At 41.5% G+C, this 20,219-nt stretch overlaps 1 protein-coding gene across 5 annotated transcripts in view; it reads left to right on the forward strand.

The window, feature by feature from the left end:
• RSPRY1 (ring finger and SPRY domain containing 1) overlaps positions 1–19,698 on the forward strand; it is a 49,997-nt gene extending 30,299 nt beyond the window's left edge. For all 5 annotated transcript variants that reach the window (XM_008257327.4, XM_070061956.1, XM_070061955.1 and 2 more), the window contains exons 6-15: positions 1,773–1,831; positions 3,622–3,688; positions 4,111–4,242; positions 5,106–5,221; positions 6,128–6,271; positions 8,705–8,816; positions 10,323–10,425; positions 10,785–10,937; positions 15,301–15,405; positions 18,145–19,698. In XM_008257327.4, the coding sequence (XP_008255549.2) occupies positions 1,773–1,831; positions 3,622–3,688; positions 4,111–4,242; positions 5,106–5,221; positions 6,128–6,271; positions 8,705–8,816; positions 10,323–10,425; positions 10,785–10,937; positions 15,301–15,405; positions 18,145–18,241 (1,088 nt within the window). In that variant the 3' untranslated portion in view covers positions 18,242–19,698. The remainder of the gene's footprint in view (positions 1–1,772; positions 1,832–3,621; positions 3,689–4,110; positions 4,243–5,105; positions 5,222–6,127; positions 6,272–8,704; positions 8,817–10,322; positions 10,426–10,784; positions 10,938–15,300; positions 15,406–18,144) is intronic.
• Positions 19,699–20,219: the final 521 nt, after the last annotated feature.

Below are 20,219 nucleotides of genomic sequence, written 5' to 3' on the forward strand. Positions count from 1 at the left end.
TTTAGCTCTGTGGATTTTCCGAGAATTTGAAAGAAAAACAGTTGTGCTTGCTTACTTGCATTAAAATTAAAAATAAGGGAAAACCATAAACTTGATATAACAAAGGTGATATATGTATATAATAATATGTATCTATATATATGCATAAATTTTATAAAATTTAGCTAGATAATAAAAACATGCCAGGTATTAAAAGAGAAAAAGGAACTTAATATTGGAGCAATTCCAAAGGAGTAATTACTTAAGTTTTTTTATGAATATTGCCCATTTAAGGACAGTTAATGGCAAAGTACAGGTGAATAGTTCAGCTTGCTAATTCATGGATAGTGAAAGAAGCAGTGGATTAAAAGTCAGACACAGGGCCAGTGTTGTGGCATAGCAGGTTAAACTGCTGCCAGCAGTGCCAGCATCCCATATGGATGCCATTTTGAATCTGGCTGCTCTACTTCCATTCCAGCTCCCTGCTGATGCACCTGGGAAGGCAGTGGAGGAGGCCCAAGTCCTTGGGCCCCTGCACCCACATGGGAGACCCAGAGGAAGCTCCCAGCTCCTGGCTTCAGCCTGGTCGAACCCCAGCCGTTGCAGCCATTTGAGGAGTGGACCAGTGGATAGATGACCTCAATTGGAAGATCTCTCTCTCTCTCTCTCGCTCTCTCTCTGTCACTCTCTCTGAAACTCTGCCTTTTAAATAAATAAAATGAATCTTTAAAAAAAGAAAAACTCAGACACATGGGTGCTGGTGCAGACTCTACCATGTGCTCCCCAAGTGCCCTGGAATTAGTCACTTCTCTTTGTGGGCTCAGTTGCTCAACTGTGAAATGAGGATGGTTCTATCCCTCACTTCAGAGCAGGAGGCTTAAGTAAGATAGTGTGCATGAGAGTAATATGTAAAAAATCAACAGTTCCACCAAACAATTTGATTTCTATTATCAACTAATTAAAAATAATAAGGCATAAAAAATGAAATCCTGACATTTGCAGTAAAATGGATGGAACTGGAAGTTGTTAATTGAAATAAGCTAGACACAGAAAGACAAATACCATATGTTCTGTCTAGTGTGGAAATTTTAAGAAGTCCACCTGAACTTGGAATGTGATTACTGAAGTCTGGGAGTGCTGGTGGAAGAGGGAATAGAGGTAGGTGGGATAATGGGCACCAAAACACAGTTAGATAGAAGCAGTAGGTACGGTGTTACCCAACACAGTGGGATGACTGTAATTCACATAGTACATGCCCTATGAGGAACAGGAAGAGAGGAGCCGATTGGTGCCAAACACTAAGAAAAGCAAGGACATAGATTAGTTGCTTGATTTGGTCAGTTTATGCTGAAATATTGCATTACCTTATAAAAATATGTATTACATGTTAATCAAATTTTTTAAAAGAATATATACTTTTATTATCTTTTTTAAAAAGATTTATTTATTTGAAAAATTACACAGAGAGAGGAGAGGCAAAGAGAGAGGTCTTCCATCCGCTGGTTCACTCCCCAATTGGTCTCAACAGCCGGAACTGCACCAATCCAAAGCCAGGAGCCAGGAGCTTCTTCTGGGTTTCTCATGTGGGTGCAGGGGCTCAAGGACTTGGACTGTCTTCTGTTGCTTTCCCAGGCCATAGCAGAGAGCTAGATCAGAAGTGGAGCAGCTGGGATGCAAACCAGCGCACATTTTGGATGCCGGCACTGCAGCAGTAGCTTTACCCACTATGCCACAGCACCAGCCCCAATAATATGTACTTTTAATTGTACTCCATGTTTGTTTTATTTGTCTAGGTCCTGCAAGTATAGGTTTACTTAGCCCAGGAATACTGGAATATTTGCTACAGTGTCTGGTAAGTGGGTCATCAGAGTTGGTTATTCTTAGTCATTTAGAGTTGTGCATTATTTTTTTTTTTTTTTCAAATTACTAAGTCACTGGCAGAGAGAACGGAATCAGTTGTAAATTTCATTTGCAGGTGTTTCCTGAGTGTTTATTCCCTGTGTGTTAAAAAGGGGAGGGAGGGTGAGATAGGAATTTATTACAAGCAAAAACAGCTGAGTTGGTCTGGTTTTAAATTTAACCACAAGATAGTTGCTATGATTGGCTTTTTATGTGTCCTTAGAGTCTACCAAATGGTAATAGGGACCTCTACAGTGAAAACAAAATTACTTGGCATTCCAACATCAGGTCAGAGTCCCAGTGTATTTAAATCTCTACAGTTCACCCGTCTCCCCCTCCACTGCTACTGCTGTTAAAATGTCATTGTAGTGTTTGATGTATTGTTGGTGGGCTGGAACCGTGTGTTCACGTCTTTCTGAGTGCTAGTCTGCAGTCTTAACTGATCTGTATTTTTATAGATATTTTTGTAGTCCCAGTGAGCATTTTCCAAAACTTTTCCAAAACTCTGATCTAAAAGAGATTATCAATACCCACATGCTGTATGCTTAAAACTCCTAAACTGCTCTAAGCAAGCACCATGGAGATGCAGAAGTAGTAAGACAGTCCTTCGCCTTCAAGAAGTTTACTAGTTAGTTGAAGGAACAAAGCTATTCAGACAAGACAGTTAGCCTCCGTTTTATGACAGAGTGAGATCAAGAGCTTAATGACCTCCCCCAGACTAAGTGCTGTATGAGTGTGGAGAAGGTGAAGGAGGTGGTGACAGGGGAGGTGAGAGCTGCAGTTGTCATGAGAGACCAACTTCCTGATGAAGGCAAGACCTCAGCTGAGTGGTGTCCTAAGGTTAGTATTTGATTGTGCCGAGAGGAGGGGTAGTGAGTGTCTTGAATAAGCAAACATCACAGGCAGAATTGTCTGATCAGAGAAGCCAGTGTCCTGAGGTAGGAGGACGTAGACGGGGTAGCCAGGTTGAGAGGGTTCAGGGCCTCAAAAGCCCACAAGAGGGATTGAGAATGATACAACGAGTAAAAGGTGCTGAAAAGGCTTTGCAGCAGTGGGGGGCGATGGTTATGTGAGCCTTGGAGAACTAAGTGGGCACCAGGGCAGTGAGTGGGAATCAGCTGATGTGCTGGAGCTTCCCTGGTGGCTCCCAACACAGATGTGAGAAAGCATGGCCGTGAAAAGATGTGCTGTTCATCAGATCCACCCTTTAAAATGGAAACTCGTGTGAAATGAACTTAAATGTAACCCACCTACCATCAGCATTTGTAGATTGCTTTCAGAGAACAGATTAAGAAAAACTGAACTATTAGTTGTTAATTTCATTATTTTTTTAGAACTTGGTAGTGATGAATAATTCTTTCCAGGATTATGAATGCAAGTCGTTTTTTAGCTACACTTCTAGGTTTCTGTTTGGCTTACTTAAATGAATGTAAGAGTCAACATTATTTTATTTAACAAAGCCATAATGTAAACATTACTAAGTAAAATAACAATGCATTTAATAAGATACTTTTATCTGTAAGTTAACCCAGTGACTTCAAGAAAAATACGTAGGATTAAGAAACTGTATCTTGGTTTTTCTTTACTGAAACAACCCAAATGGATAATTGAGGACTTGAATGAATGGAAACTTTTCTGACTGCTCCAAAAAAATTATCTAACACATAGTGGGCAAGAAGATGAAATTGATAACTTGTCACCTCTACAGGGGAATGATTTTTTTAATGTTTTATTGTCTTTCAGAAGTTACAGTCCCACCCCACAGTCATGCTTTTTGCACTTATCGCACTGGAAAAGTTTGCACAGACAAGTAGGTATAGTGACTTCTTGCACTAATGATCTTCTGTATTGATTGTTAAGAATCTTAGTTTTCTTAGTTACTGCACGAATCTATACTCTGAACCCCATCAAATGTGCATACATTCTGTTTTTGTCTGGGTGGACCTTTCAATGTCAGTAAAGTAGCTGATAAGGATTGTCCCACCTATGAATTAAAACTTGGTGACCATGATTACTCACTTTTTGTAGCTAAAAATTTAGTAATGAGATTGTTACTTTCTAGAAAATAGTCAAAGCTGTGTCACCTCTAGAAAGTTTAGTGGAGTCCGTTCTAGTCTCCATATTCTGATATTCTCTGATTGCCTCTCCCCACACCTTTCTACCCCTGAGCTGCCCAACAAATCATCCCTTAATCTTTCATTGTTACCTCAAGGGTTATGTCTTTCCAAACAGGTGAAAATAAGTTGACTATCTCCGAATCCAGTATCAGTGACCGGCTGCTCACGCTGGAGTCCTGGGCCGACGATCCTGACTACCTGAAACGTCAAGTTGGCTTCTGTGCCCAGTGGAGCTTGGACAATCTCTGTGAGTGACAGCTGCCCTTCATTAATGTCTGTTGGCACTTCCAAACCCGTTTCTTCCATACGTCTTCCTTTTACAATGTATAGTGAATGTGAGTCCATCTTTATAAAATTCTTTGCAGTAGGTTGGCTATATTCTTACAGAAAAGCTCCCACAAAATCTTACAACAGTTCAATGAAATGCTTCCAGTTCCCTCATTCTTCTGTTCAAAGAACGCAGAGGTAAATGGCAGCATGTTTCCTGCTGCCAAGGTCCTTAATCACGGCACTTTGTAATCAACTCTTTACAGTAGAAATTGTCTCCTCAGTGTCCTGCAAGCAAGTCCTGATGAATCCTACCTCTGGACCTGTTCCCTTGCTTGGAATTCCATCTCCACTGTTTTTCCCTATCCCAACTTTGTTTTTCAAAACCAAGTTCATGTCTTACCTATATGACACAGATTGTTCCTGAATTTTCTTTTCCTCCTCTGAGGGCTGCTAGAACAAAGGCTGTATTACTACTATGTCTCACTCCCCTTTCTGTTAGCACCATGCTTCCAGGTGGACATCTTTATGCCTATCCTGGGGCAGAACTTAGTGCACAGCCTTTGTGGTTAAAAAAAAAAAAAATTCTGAAAGTACAGTTTGGATTTTGTTTCATGCAAAGTAATAGAGAATGGAAGCATAATTAGCAGTGCTAATTTCCATAGCATGCACTTGATTAGTCTTCCTGTGGTAGGATAGCAGCAGAGCTAAGTCTTCCCACCAGTTCTGCCTTTTATGAACACTTCTACTTCTTTACTAGGGTGGCAGCTAGAGATGGCCATAGCTTTTATGGTTTTTCCCACAGCAGCCTGCCTTAGAAACATGACCATTTTTCTTTTGCAGTTTTGAAAGAAGGCAGGCAGCTGACCTATGAGAAAGTGGACTTGAGTAGCATTAGGGCCATGCTCAATAGCAATGACGTCAGCGAGTACCTGAAGATCTCACCTCATGGCTTGGAGGTAAAGCTTCCAAAGATTGACCTTTTTGGGGGGTAAAATCATTTTATTCTCATTTGCATGCCCTGCTTTTGAACAAAAGCAATGTCTTTCGGAATAGATGAAAGTTTATTTTATACCTGAAGAGTAGTTAGAGGTAGTAGTGGTAGGAGAGAGTGTCTCAGGACATCTTCATTGTCTGCTCCTAAATCCCACATGCTACTTCCCTACTGTACGTGCTCTAGTGTTTACTGACTTTAATATGTCTGTTTTTAATCTCTGCCATTGTATTCAGCTAGGAATAAAGACAAGTGTTTCAGAATGAGGCCCTTCCTTTGCATAGTTAATTATATTAAATCAGGTGCTTCCCTGTCTCCTTGCGTGTTAGAAATGTTTCATATTTCATGGTGAAGGTTGATGGGAAAGCTGCTTACATACAGGAGGCTACTGTAAGGCACTAGGAGTAAGGATCTGTGTCAAGGATGCTGCAAGCACTCCTTTGATCCTGTGTTTTGCCAAATGCCCCGCATTGTTCTCTCCTGTAGATTATATTTACATACTTCATCTTATGCCTTTCCCTCCCCCCATCAGGTAAGGCAGTGTTTATATATTTGTGAAATGCTCTAATATGAAAGCAGAACTCTAAAAATGAAGCTAATAGCCTTTACTAATTCATTCTGCAGTCATATTTGGGGTCTTCTAAGCGTGGCACCAATCTATTAGCACTCCCTGGAAATAAAGCTATAAAACAATCATGAAGTGTACTTTATTTGGTTTTATAATTCTTGTCACTGAGCATGGACAAAAGGAAGAAACAATTATCTACCAGAAGTTTTAATAAGGAAAGATACATCCAGCTTTCCAAGAATGAGTTCCCTTCCATGGTCGCAGGCACTGATGGTGGATTGTCACTCTCTTTGGTTTTACCAGGCTCGCTGTGATGCCTCCTCTTTTGAAAGTGTGCGTTGTACCTTTTGTGTGGATGCTGGGGTGTGGTACTATGAAGTAACAGTGGTCACTTCTGGCGTCATGCAGATTGGCTGGGCTACTCGGGACAGCAAATTTCTCAATCATGTGAGTCCTTTTGAGAGCTGTGCAAATGTGGACAAGTTTGCCTTCTTGCTTCCTTTCTGGTGGGAGGGTAGAAAATACATATTAGTCAAATAGATTTGTTCAAGAATCTTTTCTTGGACTGAAACACACAGTGCCACATCCCCAGCCGTGGTTTACTAAATTGATTCAGAATTAGGAAAATATGAGTTCTGTCAAGGACTTCCTAGAACATTAGAAAGTGAGGATAGAAAGAATTGCTTATCATTTTGTCTATGTTCCAACTCCCAAATTTTATTGATTTCCAAGTTTTTATTTATTTGTTTAGCCTTTGAAAGGAAAAAAAGATTTTTCCCTCTGGCAATTTCTTCTCTTCCTAAAGGCAATTAGATGCAAATCCATTTAACTGTCAAGTAATCTGAATACCACATAGCAACAGTTAATTCAGAAATATCATTTTGGGACACACTCATCCAGTTTTAGTATATTACAGTTCAAGAGTTTGGCATATTGTCAGAAAATTTTTCCTAACCTATATCCTCACTGCCTTGTTTTCCCCATAAAATAAGCATGCCACCAGGGCCTGATATCACACTTGGATTTAGACCTTATTCTCAATCCTCTTCTCCACTAAAACTTTTCATCATTGGTCAGCTGTTTGAGTGGAAAAGGGGATTGGGAATAAGTTTTCTGACTTGTGTACTTCTCTGTCTCCTCTATTTATTTTATTTTTTTTTTTATTTTTATTTGAAAGTCAGAGTTACACAGAGAAAGAAGGAAAGGCAGAGAGAGAGAGGTCTTCCATCCGCTGGTTCACTCCCCCGATGGCAGCAACAGCTGGAGCTGTGCCGATCTGAAGCTGGGAGCCAAGAGCTTTTTCTGGGTCCGCCATGTGTGTGCAGGGGCCCAAGCACTTGGGCCATCTTCCTGCTGCTTTCCCAGGCCATAGCAGAGAGGTGGATTGGAAGTAGAGCAGCCGGGACTCGAACTAGCGCCCATATGGGATGCAGGCACTGCAGGCAGCAGCTTTACGCACTATGTCACAGCGCCGGCCCCTGTTTCCTCTATTTTTAAAATAAGCATTCAAACTGGCTGGCGCCACGGCTCACTAGGCTAATCCTCCACCTTGTGGAACCGGCACACCGGGTTCTAGTCCCGGTCGGGGCGCCGGATCCTGTCCCAGTTGCCCCTCTTCCAGGCCAGCTCTCTGCTGTGGCCAGGGAGTGCAGTGGAGGATGGCCCGAGTACTTGGGCCCTGCACCCCATGGGAGACCAGGAGAAGCACCTGGCTCCTGCCATCGGATCAGCGCGGTGCGCCGGCTGCAGCGCGGTGGCCATTGGAGGGTGAACCAACAGCAAAGGAAGACCTTTCTCTCTCTCTCTCTCTCTCTCACTCTCACTCTCACTCTCTCTCACTGTCCACTCTGCCTGTCAAAAAATAAATAAATAAATAAAATAAACACTCAAAACAATTTTTTTTTAAGATTATTTATTTGAAAGTCAAGTTACACACAGAAGGAGAGGCAGAGAGAGAGAGAGAGAGGTATTCCATTCGCTGGTTCACTCCCCAGTTGGCTGCAATGGCTGGAACTGCGCCAATCCGAAGTCAGGAGCCAGGAGCCTCTTCCAGGTCTCCCACACGGGTGCAGGGGCCCATCTTCTACTGCTTTCCCAGGCCATGGCAGAGAGCTGGATTGGAAGTGAAACAGCTGGGACTTGAACCAGCACCCATAGGGGATGCTGGCACTGCAGGCGGTGGCTTTACCCCCTATGCCACAGCGCCGGCCCCAAAACACTTTCTTAAAAGTCCATCCACTCTTTTGTCTTACCTGTTATGTGAAATAATGGAAAAGCAGCAAGTAAGAGAAGAAGAAACTACCAGTACTCATATGATGCTCCAGCTGAGCTGGTCTCCAAGTAGCTTCTAGCAGATCGTGCTCTGCAACCTTTGTCTTACCTCTAGTTTTGAAATCTCTAAGCAGTTAGGGTATTTTAAAGTCTACTAGTACAAGAAAGATTCTTGCCTGGCTATAAGTGAGAAGTGGGGTGTGTACCAAACTTGGAATCAGAAGAATTTAGGTCCAAACCCTGTCTTCTTTTAGTAATGTGTTCTTGGACTAGCTGACGACCTCTGAGAATCCTTGGTTCCTCTTAAAATGTAACATAACACCGTCCGCTTCACCAGTGCTCAGTGAGAAGTAAATGAACTAGCACTGTGGGAGTGCCTGGAACAAAGGAGGCACTTGGCAAACATTTGGTTGGCAAAGTCACTATCTATTGATTCAGAACCGGGCCACTAGGTCATAATTTTACTATCTTCCAAGAGCCATAGACTTTCCCTTCATCCAAAAAGCTAAAAGTTTCAGTCAGTAGGTTAATGGTTATAAAAGACATGCTCTTTCCTCCCAGATCAGAGCAGCAGAGCCTTGCTAATCCCCTGGGCCTTGTCTCTTCCAGGAAGGCTATGGCATTGGGGACGATGAGTACTCCTGTGCGTATGATGGCTGCCGGCAGTTGATTTGGTACAATGCCAGAAGCAAACCTCACCTACACCCGTGCTGGAAAGAAGGTATTTTTCCTCATGTGTCTTGAATGTGTCAGCTGGCTTAAAACATCTGGTTGTTATGAGGCATTTATCATGTTGGACTTTAAAATGTTTTAATGGAAGAAGATTAAGCATGTATCACTACCATGAATGTGAAGGGTGTTGCCTGATAAATGCACCTCTGGTGGAGCCCTTCTGTAGCAAAAACAATTCAGTGTATGCAAGTCTTAAATTTATGGGGAAATGATTCTCTTAAGAGTAATATGAGTTCTAGTTTCCATGGAGATATCAGGGACACTGGATCTGTAATGTCACCAAAATGAAGGTATTTATAGAGACTAGATAGCTGTGGAATAAAGTGCTCTTCATTGGCCATGCACTGAGCAAGTCAGTTCATTTGGTAGGAGATGGAACCTCTGGGAGGATTTTACTCTCCAGCATCAGAGAGAGAGAGGAGATAGAACCCAGCTTCTTCCTGTGCATCTCTCGCTTTCCTACCCCATTCTGCAGTATGGCTGAAAACTGCACTTTGAGGGACGTTAGGACAGGGATTTGCCCGCCTCAGTATGGGGATGGCACCATTTCATTAAACTGATAGTTCAAGAAAGGCAGAAGAATCTGAAAAGCCAACAGGCGCACTCATTTTAATGCCTTGGAGAATCTTAAAGGAACATAAAACATCTCATACAATAGAGTATAAGATAGAGGCATTGTTTTCAAAACTGTCTAGTTTGTTAATAGTTTCTAAAAAGATTGCTGAACTAATATGTTTATTATAAACATATGGAAAATAGAAAAACAGCAAAATGAATGTTTAAAATCTATAATTCCTCCATATAAAAATTTTTTTTAAGATACCTAAATTATATATATAGTTTGTTATTATACTCAGTACTGAGAATAGCTATCCAAGTCATTAAGTAATCTCACTTTTAATATTCTATTATATAATTCTCAATAGTCCATTATTATATTTGTGCTATAATATATTGATCTTGCCTTTTAAAATTACTATTATAAGTGATTCTGGGTTTTCTCAAAATAAATCCACAAAATGGAAACTTCTTTGGCAAGTACAATAGAGTTCCAACTTGGCTGTATGTTGCCAGATTTCCTCCTCCAATATTGTTCTCACTGTGTAATTTCATTTGTTATCTTTGACAATTTAAAAGCCAAAACTGCAGTCTCACTGTTTTATTTTATTTGGTGAGTGAAGATGATTTTTTTTAACCCATGTTTTTGAGTAGTTATTATCTGGGGAGTTTGAAATCTCACCAGAGAGACAAATAAGCACTTGATCTCACCTTTACTCTTCAGATACAACTAATGGCTGGTCGTAGATCAATTGGCAGCACTGTTTGTCTTAATGACACATTAGAATATTGGTATGTAGGGGTCAGACCAATTGCAGAAGGAACAAGGGAGATGAATTTGTTGAATACATGGCTAAAAATACAGACTTAATTCAGTACTTTTAAAGCACTTGAGACACACACCAGTATCCTAACAGTGTTTCACTTTATCCTCTAGGAGACACAGTAGGATTTCTGTTAGACTTGAATGAAAAGCAAATGATCTTCTTTTTAAATGGCAACCAGCTGCCTCCTGAGAAGCAAGTCTTTTCCTCTACCGTGTAAGTAGCTCTTCTCGGTCAGAAATTTGAGTAGAGGCATGGGGTGAAGTTTTCTCAAGGGGAAAAAAAGAAAGATCTTTGTCCTTTATGTAGGCTATTGTGATGGGAAATCGAGTTATTTTAAGTTACTGGGAACCCATGTGATCAGATCTAAAACTATCCCAAAATTTGATAGAAGAAGTTAACAGGCAGGATACTCTCTGGAATGCAGACCTAAGTTAGTCAGCAAAACCAGTGCCCCTTTCTTTCTGCTAGCATATGACCAGCTCGTCCTAACTTTCTGAAAAAACACTCTATGTGCAGACATTACTTTGCTTTTGATTAATTCCATTGACTTTTATACTCATTTTTATTTGTAGATCTGGATTTTTTGCTGCAGCTAGTTTTATGTCATATCAACAATGTGAGTTCAATTTTGGAGCAAAACCATTCAAATACCCACCATCTATGAAATTTAGCACTTTTAATGACTATGCCTTCCTAACAGCTGAAGAAAAAATCATTTTGCCAAGGTAAGGAGTCTGCCCAGGCCATCACCAGAACTTCACAAGCATCTCATGAGAAATTAAAATAATTTATCAAACTTTTTTTTTTTTAAATTTGAACAAATAATTTTGAAAACTTTGGTAAAATGAATGCCTTTAAAGAAAATATCAATTGCTAAACCAGAGATACATACAAGCCAATTATTATTATAAAATCAATTGAAGCAAAATTAAGAACTGTATTCCCTAAAAACAGCAGAACCAAGTAGTTTCACCAGGGATTTCTTCTGCCAAGTCTTTGGGTAACAGAGAACCTCGTTATTATTTTAAATGTTACAGAAAGAATGAAGGAATGCACCCACGTTCTTTTAATGAGTCAAATAACTTCAGTACAAAAATCAGAAAAACATAACACAAACTAACTTCACATGAATGTCAATGTCTCTGTAAAAATCCTAAATTTTAGGGAATTAAGTGCATCTTTTATCAGACTTGGGTTTATTGAAACAGACTTACTGGGCTTCACTACATGGCACAGGTGCCCACACATCAATAACCATTAGGATAAAATGTCACTGCCCTCATTTGACAAAGAACTGTGATTGGCGCACATTTTCTCATTGGGTGAACACCTGCTTGTCTTCCCTACAAGATGAGTGTAGTCTGATCCCTCACCTGGGGAAAGACTCCGGCTGCTTGCTGATAGTCTGTACAAGTTGAAGCTTGTTGCACGATGTGAGCCAAAACTGGTCAGGTTTTTAACAGAGCAGCTGCCTGGGCCTGAGGGAGGGATGGTATTCCTGTTACTAATGCCACTGTGTCATTTCATTGAGAGACTCTGTCAGCAGTGAAGGCGGCCATACTGGCCATGGTGTGGTTAGTGTTGGACCGTTGTGCTCCTGTGACAGTGTCTATGACATAATGAAATCCTGGAGGCTGTTTTGGCCCAGAATGTCTAAGCAGATCTCTCTGTTGTACATCATCTTGGACTCTGTCATAGTGGCTCAACAGTTTCCAAGTGAACTTGAACATGTCACAGTGACACAAAGCTGTCTGCAGTCCTCAGTAATACACAGGGACGTAAAGGCTGCCTCTGTCCCACATGGGGGCCTCACAGGGATTCCGTACTTCCCAGTGCTCTCAGTGAAAGTCTGTAAGGACACTTTTCTCTCACATCTATCATACCCCTGGCCCTTTAAAAAATAAAAGCTAGCCTGCCTTGTCTTCAAATGAAGCCCACAGATGAGTCTGTCCCCTCTCATACACTGAAAAGCACGGCTGATCTAACAGTGCCCTTTCAAACTGCTCGGGCCCCTAATTGAGCACTCCAGCAGAATTAAACTTGCCACGCTTCAGGTGGTAGTGCACAGCAGCGACCAGGAGGTCTCCTGGTACGACCTCTCGCTCTGTCTTACCTTGAGCAAGAACAGCAGAATTACAAGCTGGTTCAACTCTATGCTGTATCTAGACTTTGTTGTCTCTAATGGTGACACCAAGATGCAAGTTGTCAGGAGGCTGAGTGGCCTCCTGAAAGGCTAACTTCCTGCTGACACCTGTTCCCCTCACACTTTACTGCACATTGTGGTGGTAAATGGAGCTTGCCCGCCACTGTTTATTTGCTTTTTAAAGATTTACTTATTTATTTGAAAGTCAGAGTTACACAGAGAGAGGAGAGGCAGAGAGAGAGAGAGAGATCTTCCATCCACTGGTTCACTCCTCAGATGGCAGCAATGGCCAGAGCTGCACCAATCTGAAGCCAGGAGCTTCTTCCTGGTCTCCCACGCAGGGGCTGGGGCCCAAGGACTTGGGCCTTCTTTTACTGCTTTTCCAGGGCTTAGCAGAGAACTGGATTGGAAGTGGTGCAGCCGGGTCTCAAATACAGGTCACCCCATATGGTATGCCAGCACTTCAGGCCAAGGCATTAACCCACTGCGCCACAGCGCCAGCCCCCCGCCACTGTTCATGCCACAATGTTTTTGGCCTATGTTCAAAAACTTATGTTTAGTGATCCTTTTTCACTTTCAAAAACTTATTGTTTGACAATTAAAAAATTGCAATAGCACTTTCTGGCTTCCAGGTCTGAAGAGATCATGGCCCTGTTACTATTACCTGAGTCTTTGTGTGTTGTTCTGTGTGGTGTTTACTCCCTAATTCTTCTCCTTCCCTTCACTTTTTTCCTCTCAGCCTTCTATTATGGACAATTCCAAATACAAGCAAGAGAAAGAGTAGTACAGTGAAGCAGCATGGGCGCACCCGTCAGCTGCTGCGTCACCCACCCACAGCCACCTGCTTTCCTTCAGGTCTCCCCTCACCTCTGTAAATAGCCCTGTTATCATTCCAGTGTGCCTGGCCATAATCCTAGAGTGTCCTGACAACCTTCCTTCCTACCATCCCCACATTTGATTCTGGGGCAGATCCTGGAAGCTGTGCCTTCAGAATATATCCCATTCCAGGGCGGGCATTATAGCACAGCAGGTTAAGCCACCACCTGCGACACTGGCATCCCATGTGAGTACTCATTCAAGTCCTAGCTGCTCTACCTCCAATCCAGTTTCCTGCTAATATACCTGGGAAAGCAGCCGATGACACAATTACTTGGGTTCCTGCACCCTTGTGGAGACCTGGATGGAGTTCCAGACTCCTGGTTTTGGCCTGGCCATTGCAGCCATTTGGGGAGTAAACCAGAGGATGGGAAGATCTGTCTCACTCTGTCTCCCCCTCTCTCTGTTGCTCTTCCTTTCAAATAAAATAAACAAATCTTAAATACATATAAGTATCCTAATCCAACTACTTATCACCTTCACTGTCACCATCATGATCCCAGCCTCCTCTGTTTCCTATCTATATTCCTGCCTTAACTCCTGTCAGTCTCTTCAGCCCAGCCTCCAGGATGATTTCATTACAACACAAGTCAGATCGTGTACTTCTCTGCTAAAAGACTCCAGTGGCTTCCCATCTCAGAATGGGAAAGTCCAAATCCTTACAGTGACTGACAAGGCCCTACACAATGATCCTCTCTCTTCTCCACATTGCTTTTCTGACGTTATCTCCTATGCTCTTTAAGCCACCCTGTGCACCTTACTGCTCTTGAAACATATCAGGCCCCCGTAGCCTCAGCACCTCTGCACTTGCTGTTCCTGCCACCTAGAACAGTTGCTCTAGACATCCACAAAACTTGCTTCCACACTCCTTTCACATCTTTATTTAAACATCACCCTAATGAGACCTTCCCTGGCTACCATATTTAAAATTATAATTTCCTACCTCTCATGCACACACTCCTTGTCCTTTGTGTTTTATTTTTCTTCATAGTACTCATCAACATTTTACAGGCTGTATATTTTGCTTATTTACCTTGTTTATTTCTGTCTCCCTCCTACTGGAATATAAGCTCTCTGAAGGCAAGGATACTTTCTTTGTCTTCTATTTTCTGCTGAGTCTCTGGGACTTGAAACAATTCTGGGACTAGGAAGCCCATCCGTGAACTGAATGTCTCCTGTTTATCTTGCCTGGTCATCAAGGCCATTCTTTTGGCAGAGCACGTCTGCCTGTCTGCTTGTCTGCTTCTCCATTCCATCTCAGTGAAAGCGTAATGGAAGGGTTTTAGCTTGAGGTGTCTGGACTCGCAGGGAGTCTACAATGGACTGTCATAAACCCCTTAAAATTATGTAAGAATGTATGTGTGTGTGTTTCTTGGGAAAGACTATGCTTTTCATAATTCTCATAAATGTTGACTTAAAAGGTTGAAATTTGCTAGCACAATGAAAAGGGCCTTCCACTTAGAACCAAAGGATTTACATTTGAATCCTGCTTACTGTGTGCAAACTTAAGCAAATCATTTCCTTGAACTTTAATTTCCTTGTCTGTAACATGGGAATGTCTGTGTCTCCTTCATTTCCCTACTTTACAAAAATAAATTTTATAAAAGATTTTATTTATTTATTTTGAGAGAGTTACAGAGAGAGAGGGAGACACAGAGATCTTCCATCCACTGGTTCACTCCCCAGATGGCTGCAACAACAGCCTGGGTCAGGCTGAAGCCAGCAGCCAGGAGCTTCTTCTGGGTCTCCCACGTGGGTAGCAGGGACCCAAGCACTTGGGCCATCTTCTGCTGCTTTCCCAGGCCATAGCAGGGTCTCAAACTGTTGCCCATATGGGATGGTGGTATCACAGGCTGTGGTTTTACCCTCTGCACCACAAAGCTGGCCTCAGAAAATTGTTTTAAGATTAAAATGAGACATTATGTGTGAAAACTTTATTGAAGAAAGCCTCAGTAATACATAGTACATCTCTCAAGTACAGAGTGTTTCCAAAGCTATTTCATATGCATCACTGCTTACAGACTCCGTTTACTTGTGACAAATGACTTTCAAATGCTTTTTCTACTCAGGCACAGGCGTCTCGCTCTGTTGAAGCAAGTCAGTATCCGAGACAACTGCTGCTCCCTTTGTTGTGATGAGGTGGCAGACACACAACTGAAGCCATGTGGACACAGGTAAGAGGATTTGCTAGGGACTCCCCCCCCCCTTTTTTTTTAAGATTTATTTTTATTTATTTTGAAAGTCAGAGTTAGAAAGAGACAGGCAGACAGACAGAGATATTCCATCCACTGGTTCACTCCCCAGGTGGCTACAATGGCTGGGCTGTGCAAGGCCAAAGCCAAGAACCTAGAGCTTCTTCCAGGTCTCCCGTATGGGTACAGGGGCCCGAGGACTTGGGCCATCTTCCACTGCTTTCTCAGGTGCATTAGCAGGGAACCGGATCAGAAGTGGAGCAACCAGATCTTAAATCAATGCTCATGTGGGATGCCGGCATCACAGCTGCCAGCTTAGCCCACTACACCACAGCGCTGGCCCTGGGACTTCACTTCTGTATATACATTAGGCAGCATTCCTTCCTGTTGTTGAATTGTTTTTAGACTGTTCCATTAGCTGTTTACTTACTCTGTGTAAAGTGAGCTGAATGAAGAATTGGTTTGTCAAGTAGTACCTGGCTCTCTTCCATAAGTACCTGTAACTAAAGAAGCTGTTTAATGTGGAAGGCCTATGCTATTTTTTTATTTTGTTTACTAAATACTATATACTTTTTAAAGATTTATTTTATTTATTTTAAGGACAGAATTAGAGAGAAAGAAAGTGCAATCAAGTGAGTATTTCCACCATGCCCTAATGACTGCAATGGTTGGCCAGGGCTGGGCCAGGCTAAAGCCAGGAGCCTGGAACTCCATCCGGGTCTCCCATGTGAGTGACAGGAGTCCAGGGACTTAGGCCATTGTCTGCTGTTTTCCCAGGTGCATTAGCAGGGAGCTGGATCTGAAATGGCTCAACTGGGACTCGAACCAGCACTCATATGGGATGTTGAGTGTCGCTGGCAGTGGCTTAACCTGCATTAAACTTTTATAACTCTTGAAACCAAAATTGTATTAAAAATGTAGCATTTAGGGGCCAGAACTGTGGTGCGGCAGATTTGCCTCCTAAACAAATCTCCTTTATTTTTATTTTTTTGAAGATTTATTTATTTATTTGAAAGTCAGAGTTACAGAGAGAAGAGGTCTTCCATCCACTGGTTCACTCTCCAATTGGCCACAATGGCCAGAGCTGCACCGATCCGAAGCCAGGAGCTTCTTCTAGGTCTCCCATGCGAGTGCAGGGGGCCAAGCACTTGGGCCAACTTCTACTGCTTTCCCAGGCCATAGCAGAGAGCTGGATTGGAAGTGGAGCAGCCGGGACTTGAACCAGCGCCCCATAGGGATGCTAGCACTGCAAGCAGCGGCTTTACGCACTATGCCACAGCGCCGGCCCCCTCCTTTAGTTTTAGAGCTTTCTTGTTAAGGAAATTAAAGAGATGATAAGAAAACAACTCAATTTTGAGCAACAACAATTTTTGAAGGGGTAAAAACAAATCTGGATAAAGTGAGGTACAAGAAGAGATTTAAAATCTAAGCATTCCTATTACCATAGGAGAAACTGGGATGTTTATCAAAGCTACCTATGCCTTCCTTCCCAAAAGCACTAGGCCCAGATATCTGCCCAAGTGAATTCTTTAAAGCCTCAGCAAATGGATAATCCAATTCTGCTTAAACGTCTCCAGATCACAGAGAAAACAGAAAAGCAACAATATTATTGTTACAAAGCCTACACTGTAATCACACCAAAAGGTGAAAGAAAACATTTGAAAAGAAAAAAAACTTTGTATGTATAAATAAAAATCTAAATAAAATAAAATTATAATAAGTAAATATTAGCAAATAAGACCCTACAACACAACCAAGGGGAGCTTCTTTCAGGAATGCAAGAATGATAACAATTCCGGAAATCTATTAATATAATTTATTCAGGACAAGAGGCAATTATCACTTTCTCCAAGAACACTGAAAAGGCATTTGTTAAAGTTCAATATCCATTCCTAATAGATAGAATACTGCAAAACTGAAGTAGGTAGAAGAAGCCAATCTGTGTAAAATAGGAATGAATGGATATGTTTATCTCCAAATGCTGTCACCATTTTAAAGGTCACCTACTGGATTCATTTCAAGAGATGTGGGTAACACAAAGATGCCTGCTGCCACCACCAGGACTTTAAAAATGTATAAAAATCAGTAGTTTTCCTAGCTGTATTTATAGATAGCAACCAATTAGAATGTATAATTGAAGATATCTTTACAATGGTCCAAAACAAAAAGCTACCTGAGAATGTATACCAAGGAGGGAGACTGAAGGGATCAGAAGTGGAAAGGCTGGAGAGGCATTTAGCGCAGTGGTGAGGAGGCCACCGGGGATAACTGAATCCCATGTGGGAGAGCACGGGCTCGACTCCTGGCTGTACTGCAGATGCCAGTTTCCTGCTAATGCCTCGGGAAGCAGCCGGTGATGCTTCAAGTATTTGGGTCCCCACCAGCCACATAGGAGACCCAGATTGAGTTCTCGGCTCCTGGCTTCGATGCCCGCCCCAGCTGTTTCAGGCATTTGGAGAGTAACCCAATGGTAGAAGATCTCTGCTGTCTCTCTGTCTCTGCGTTTCAAATAAATAAAGTAAATCTTAAAAAAAAAAAAAAATGGAGGAAGAAAGGAAGGACATTTTTAGTTTATAAATATATATTCAAAATCTCATTTTCTGAACCATGTGTTAATTATTAGCCTTTCAAATTTGTTGACATTTTAGATTTAGTTGGCAGGTAATTATGGATTAACCTTTTGAAGCATAAACTTGACTCTGTTTGTGTCTTTCTCCTCAGTGACCTGTGCATGGATTGTGCCTTGCAACTGGAGACCTGCCCATTATGTCGTAAAGAAATTGTATCTAGAGTGAGACAGATTTCTCATATTTCATGACACCGGTGAAGAGGCACCATGGACTTGTTTCTACTGAATTCCAGCCAATGTTGAAAAGAAAAACAAAGAAAAAAAAATCTCTAATCAGTTGTACGCACATTGAAACTTATAGCCATGGCCAGATTTTATGCTAAAAATGGTAGTTTGTCAAAGACAAAATTCTCTTAGAATCTAATCCAACTTGCCAGCCCTGCATAATTCCTTTTAAGGCCAAGGAAAGCTAAATGCTAGCAGCCAGGCCTGTGGTACTTCCATGAAAACAATAGGAGGCAAAGCTCTCCTGAGTGCTGAAACCACACCGGAATTCTCCATGTTGGGTTCATTTGATTGTGTAACACAGGATGTTTCGTATCATATTCTAAAGTTTTTATTTTGGGAAAAAGTCATTACGGAGACATAAATGACAGCATTTCTGGGTTAAGCGTAACTTTCCCACTGGTCAGAGAGATACCGGTGTGTCAAGTGTGGCTATTGCACTGCAAGACTTGAACTATAAAATTAGAATCACACAGGTCAATACTACAAGCAACACGGAGAACCTGAAAGCAGGTGCACAGACTGTAGAAAACAAACCCAAATTTTTTTATATTTTAGTGATTCCAAAGAACATTCTAGTTTTTTTTAACTGCAGAAAATCGGTGGTATTTTCACATTCATGGTGTTTCTATCCAATTTCAGTACCCACATTTTGTGAGGAAAAAATGTTTTACCAATGCAGGAGGAATTCTTAAATTAACTGCAATGTTAGACTGGAGAAAATTTGGTATTTAGGGTATTTTTAAGGTACCATCAAATCAGGTTTTTTGTTTTTGTTTAAAAAATTTTTTTAATCAGTATTGTTTTTGGAATATACTTTGAAACTCTTGAACTAATAGTCTCAAAAACTCTAGAGGACAGTGTGAAAATACGTATTCCTATTATTTTAAATAAATACATGGTTTTGAATAGTAAATTCAATCATGGATTGTTGACTATGTCTTCATCAAAAGTGTTAATCCCTCTCAGGGTCTCTGGTGAAGACCTTCAAGAGTTTGGTTTTTTCTCCCAGAAAATTGGAAGGTAGAATTATAAATTCACAGAACGTATTTTCTAATGGTGTACCTCAGCAGCTGCCTTTCAATTTATGCCAAGTCCTTACTGAGTTTATACTTGAATAGTAAATACGTCTTCTGAGTTTTACAGTGTCTTAAACTCAATGCACATGTTTTCCTTCCTTTCCCACCTCTTCTTGTTCGTAGTTCATTAAACCTGTCCTACTACAGAGCTGATTTCCTTCCTGGCTGTACTTGTTGGGGTGCTGGATTTTTTTCCATGTCTTTAAGTCTTCCATCAATCCAAAAATATATATATAAATATATATACATATATAGATATAGATCTATGTTCTCTTCTTTAGCTTGTGGTGAATACAATAATTTGCATTGAAGAATAAAACATCTGTTGCCTTTTTTGACTAAGATTTCACAACTTTCATTGACTTACTACTAAGTTTCTAAGACATACGCTTAGGTTTTAAGGACTGCTTTTCAAGATACAGGAGAATTAAGTTTTAGAATTAAGAAGTAAGATGAATTACTAACTCACCCAGCAAATCTTTATTGAGTGCCTAAAATATGCCGGGCCTTTGTGGTTTGAAAATATCTGTTTTAGACCTTATGTCAGTAGAAAGGAAAAAGACAATAATTTATGTTTGTTGTAATTGTTAGTGCCCTGAAGGAAGATTGGGGTCCTAGAGAGAATGGTGGGCGGCTGATGGTGGGGGGTGGGGAGAAGAAACGTAAAGGAGGAGGAGGACATTGGCAGAGACTGAGGACGAGCTGCCAGGAGTAGGTGGCTGGGCGCACACAGCACTCCAGGCCAAGGCCTGCTGAGAGGAGGGAGCTCAGGGGCTTCGCGCCTGGTGAAAGGTCCTGTAGCTGATGGCACAGGGAGTGGGAGGGCGCAGCAATGGCAAGGAGCAGCTCCAGAAGGCGTGTTT

This window comes from Oryctolagus cuniculus, chromosome 18 (genome assembly GCF_964237555.1).
Source record: "Oryctolagus cuniculus chromosome 18, mOryCun1.1, whole genome shotgun sequence".
NCBI classification, from domain to species: Eukaryota; Metazoa; Chordata; class Mammalia; order Lagomorpha; family Leporidae; genus Oryctolagus; species Oryctolagus cuniculus.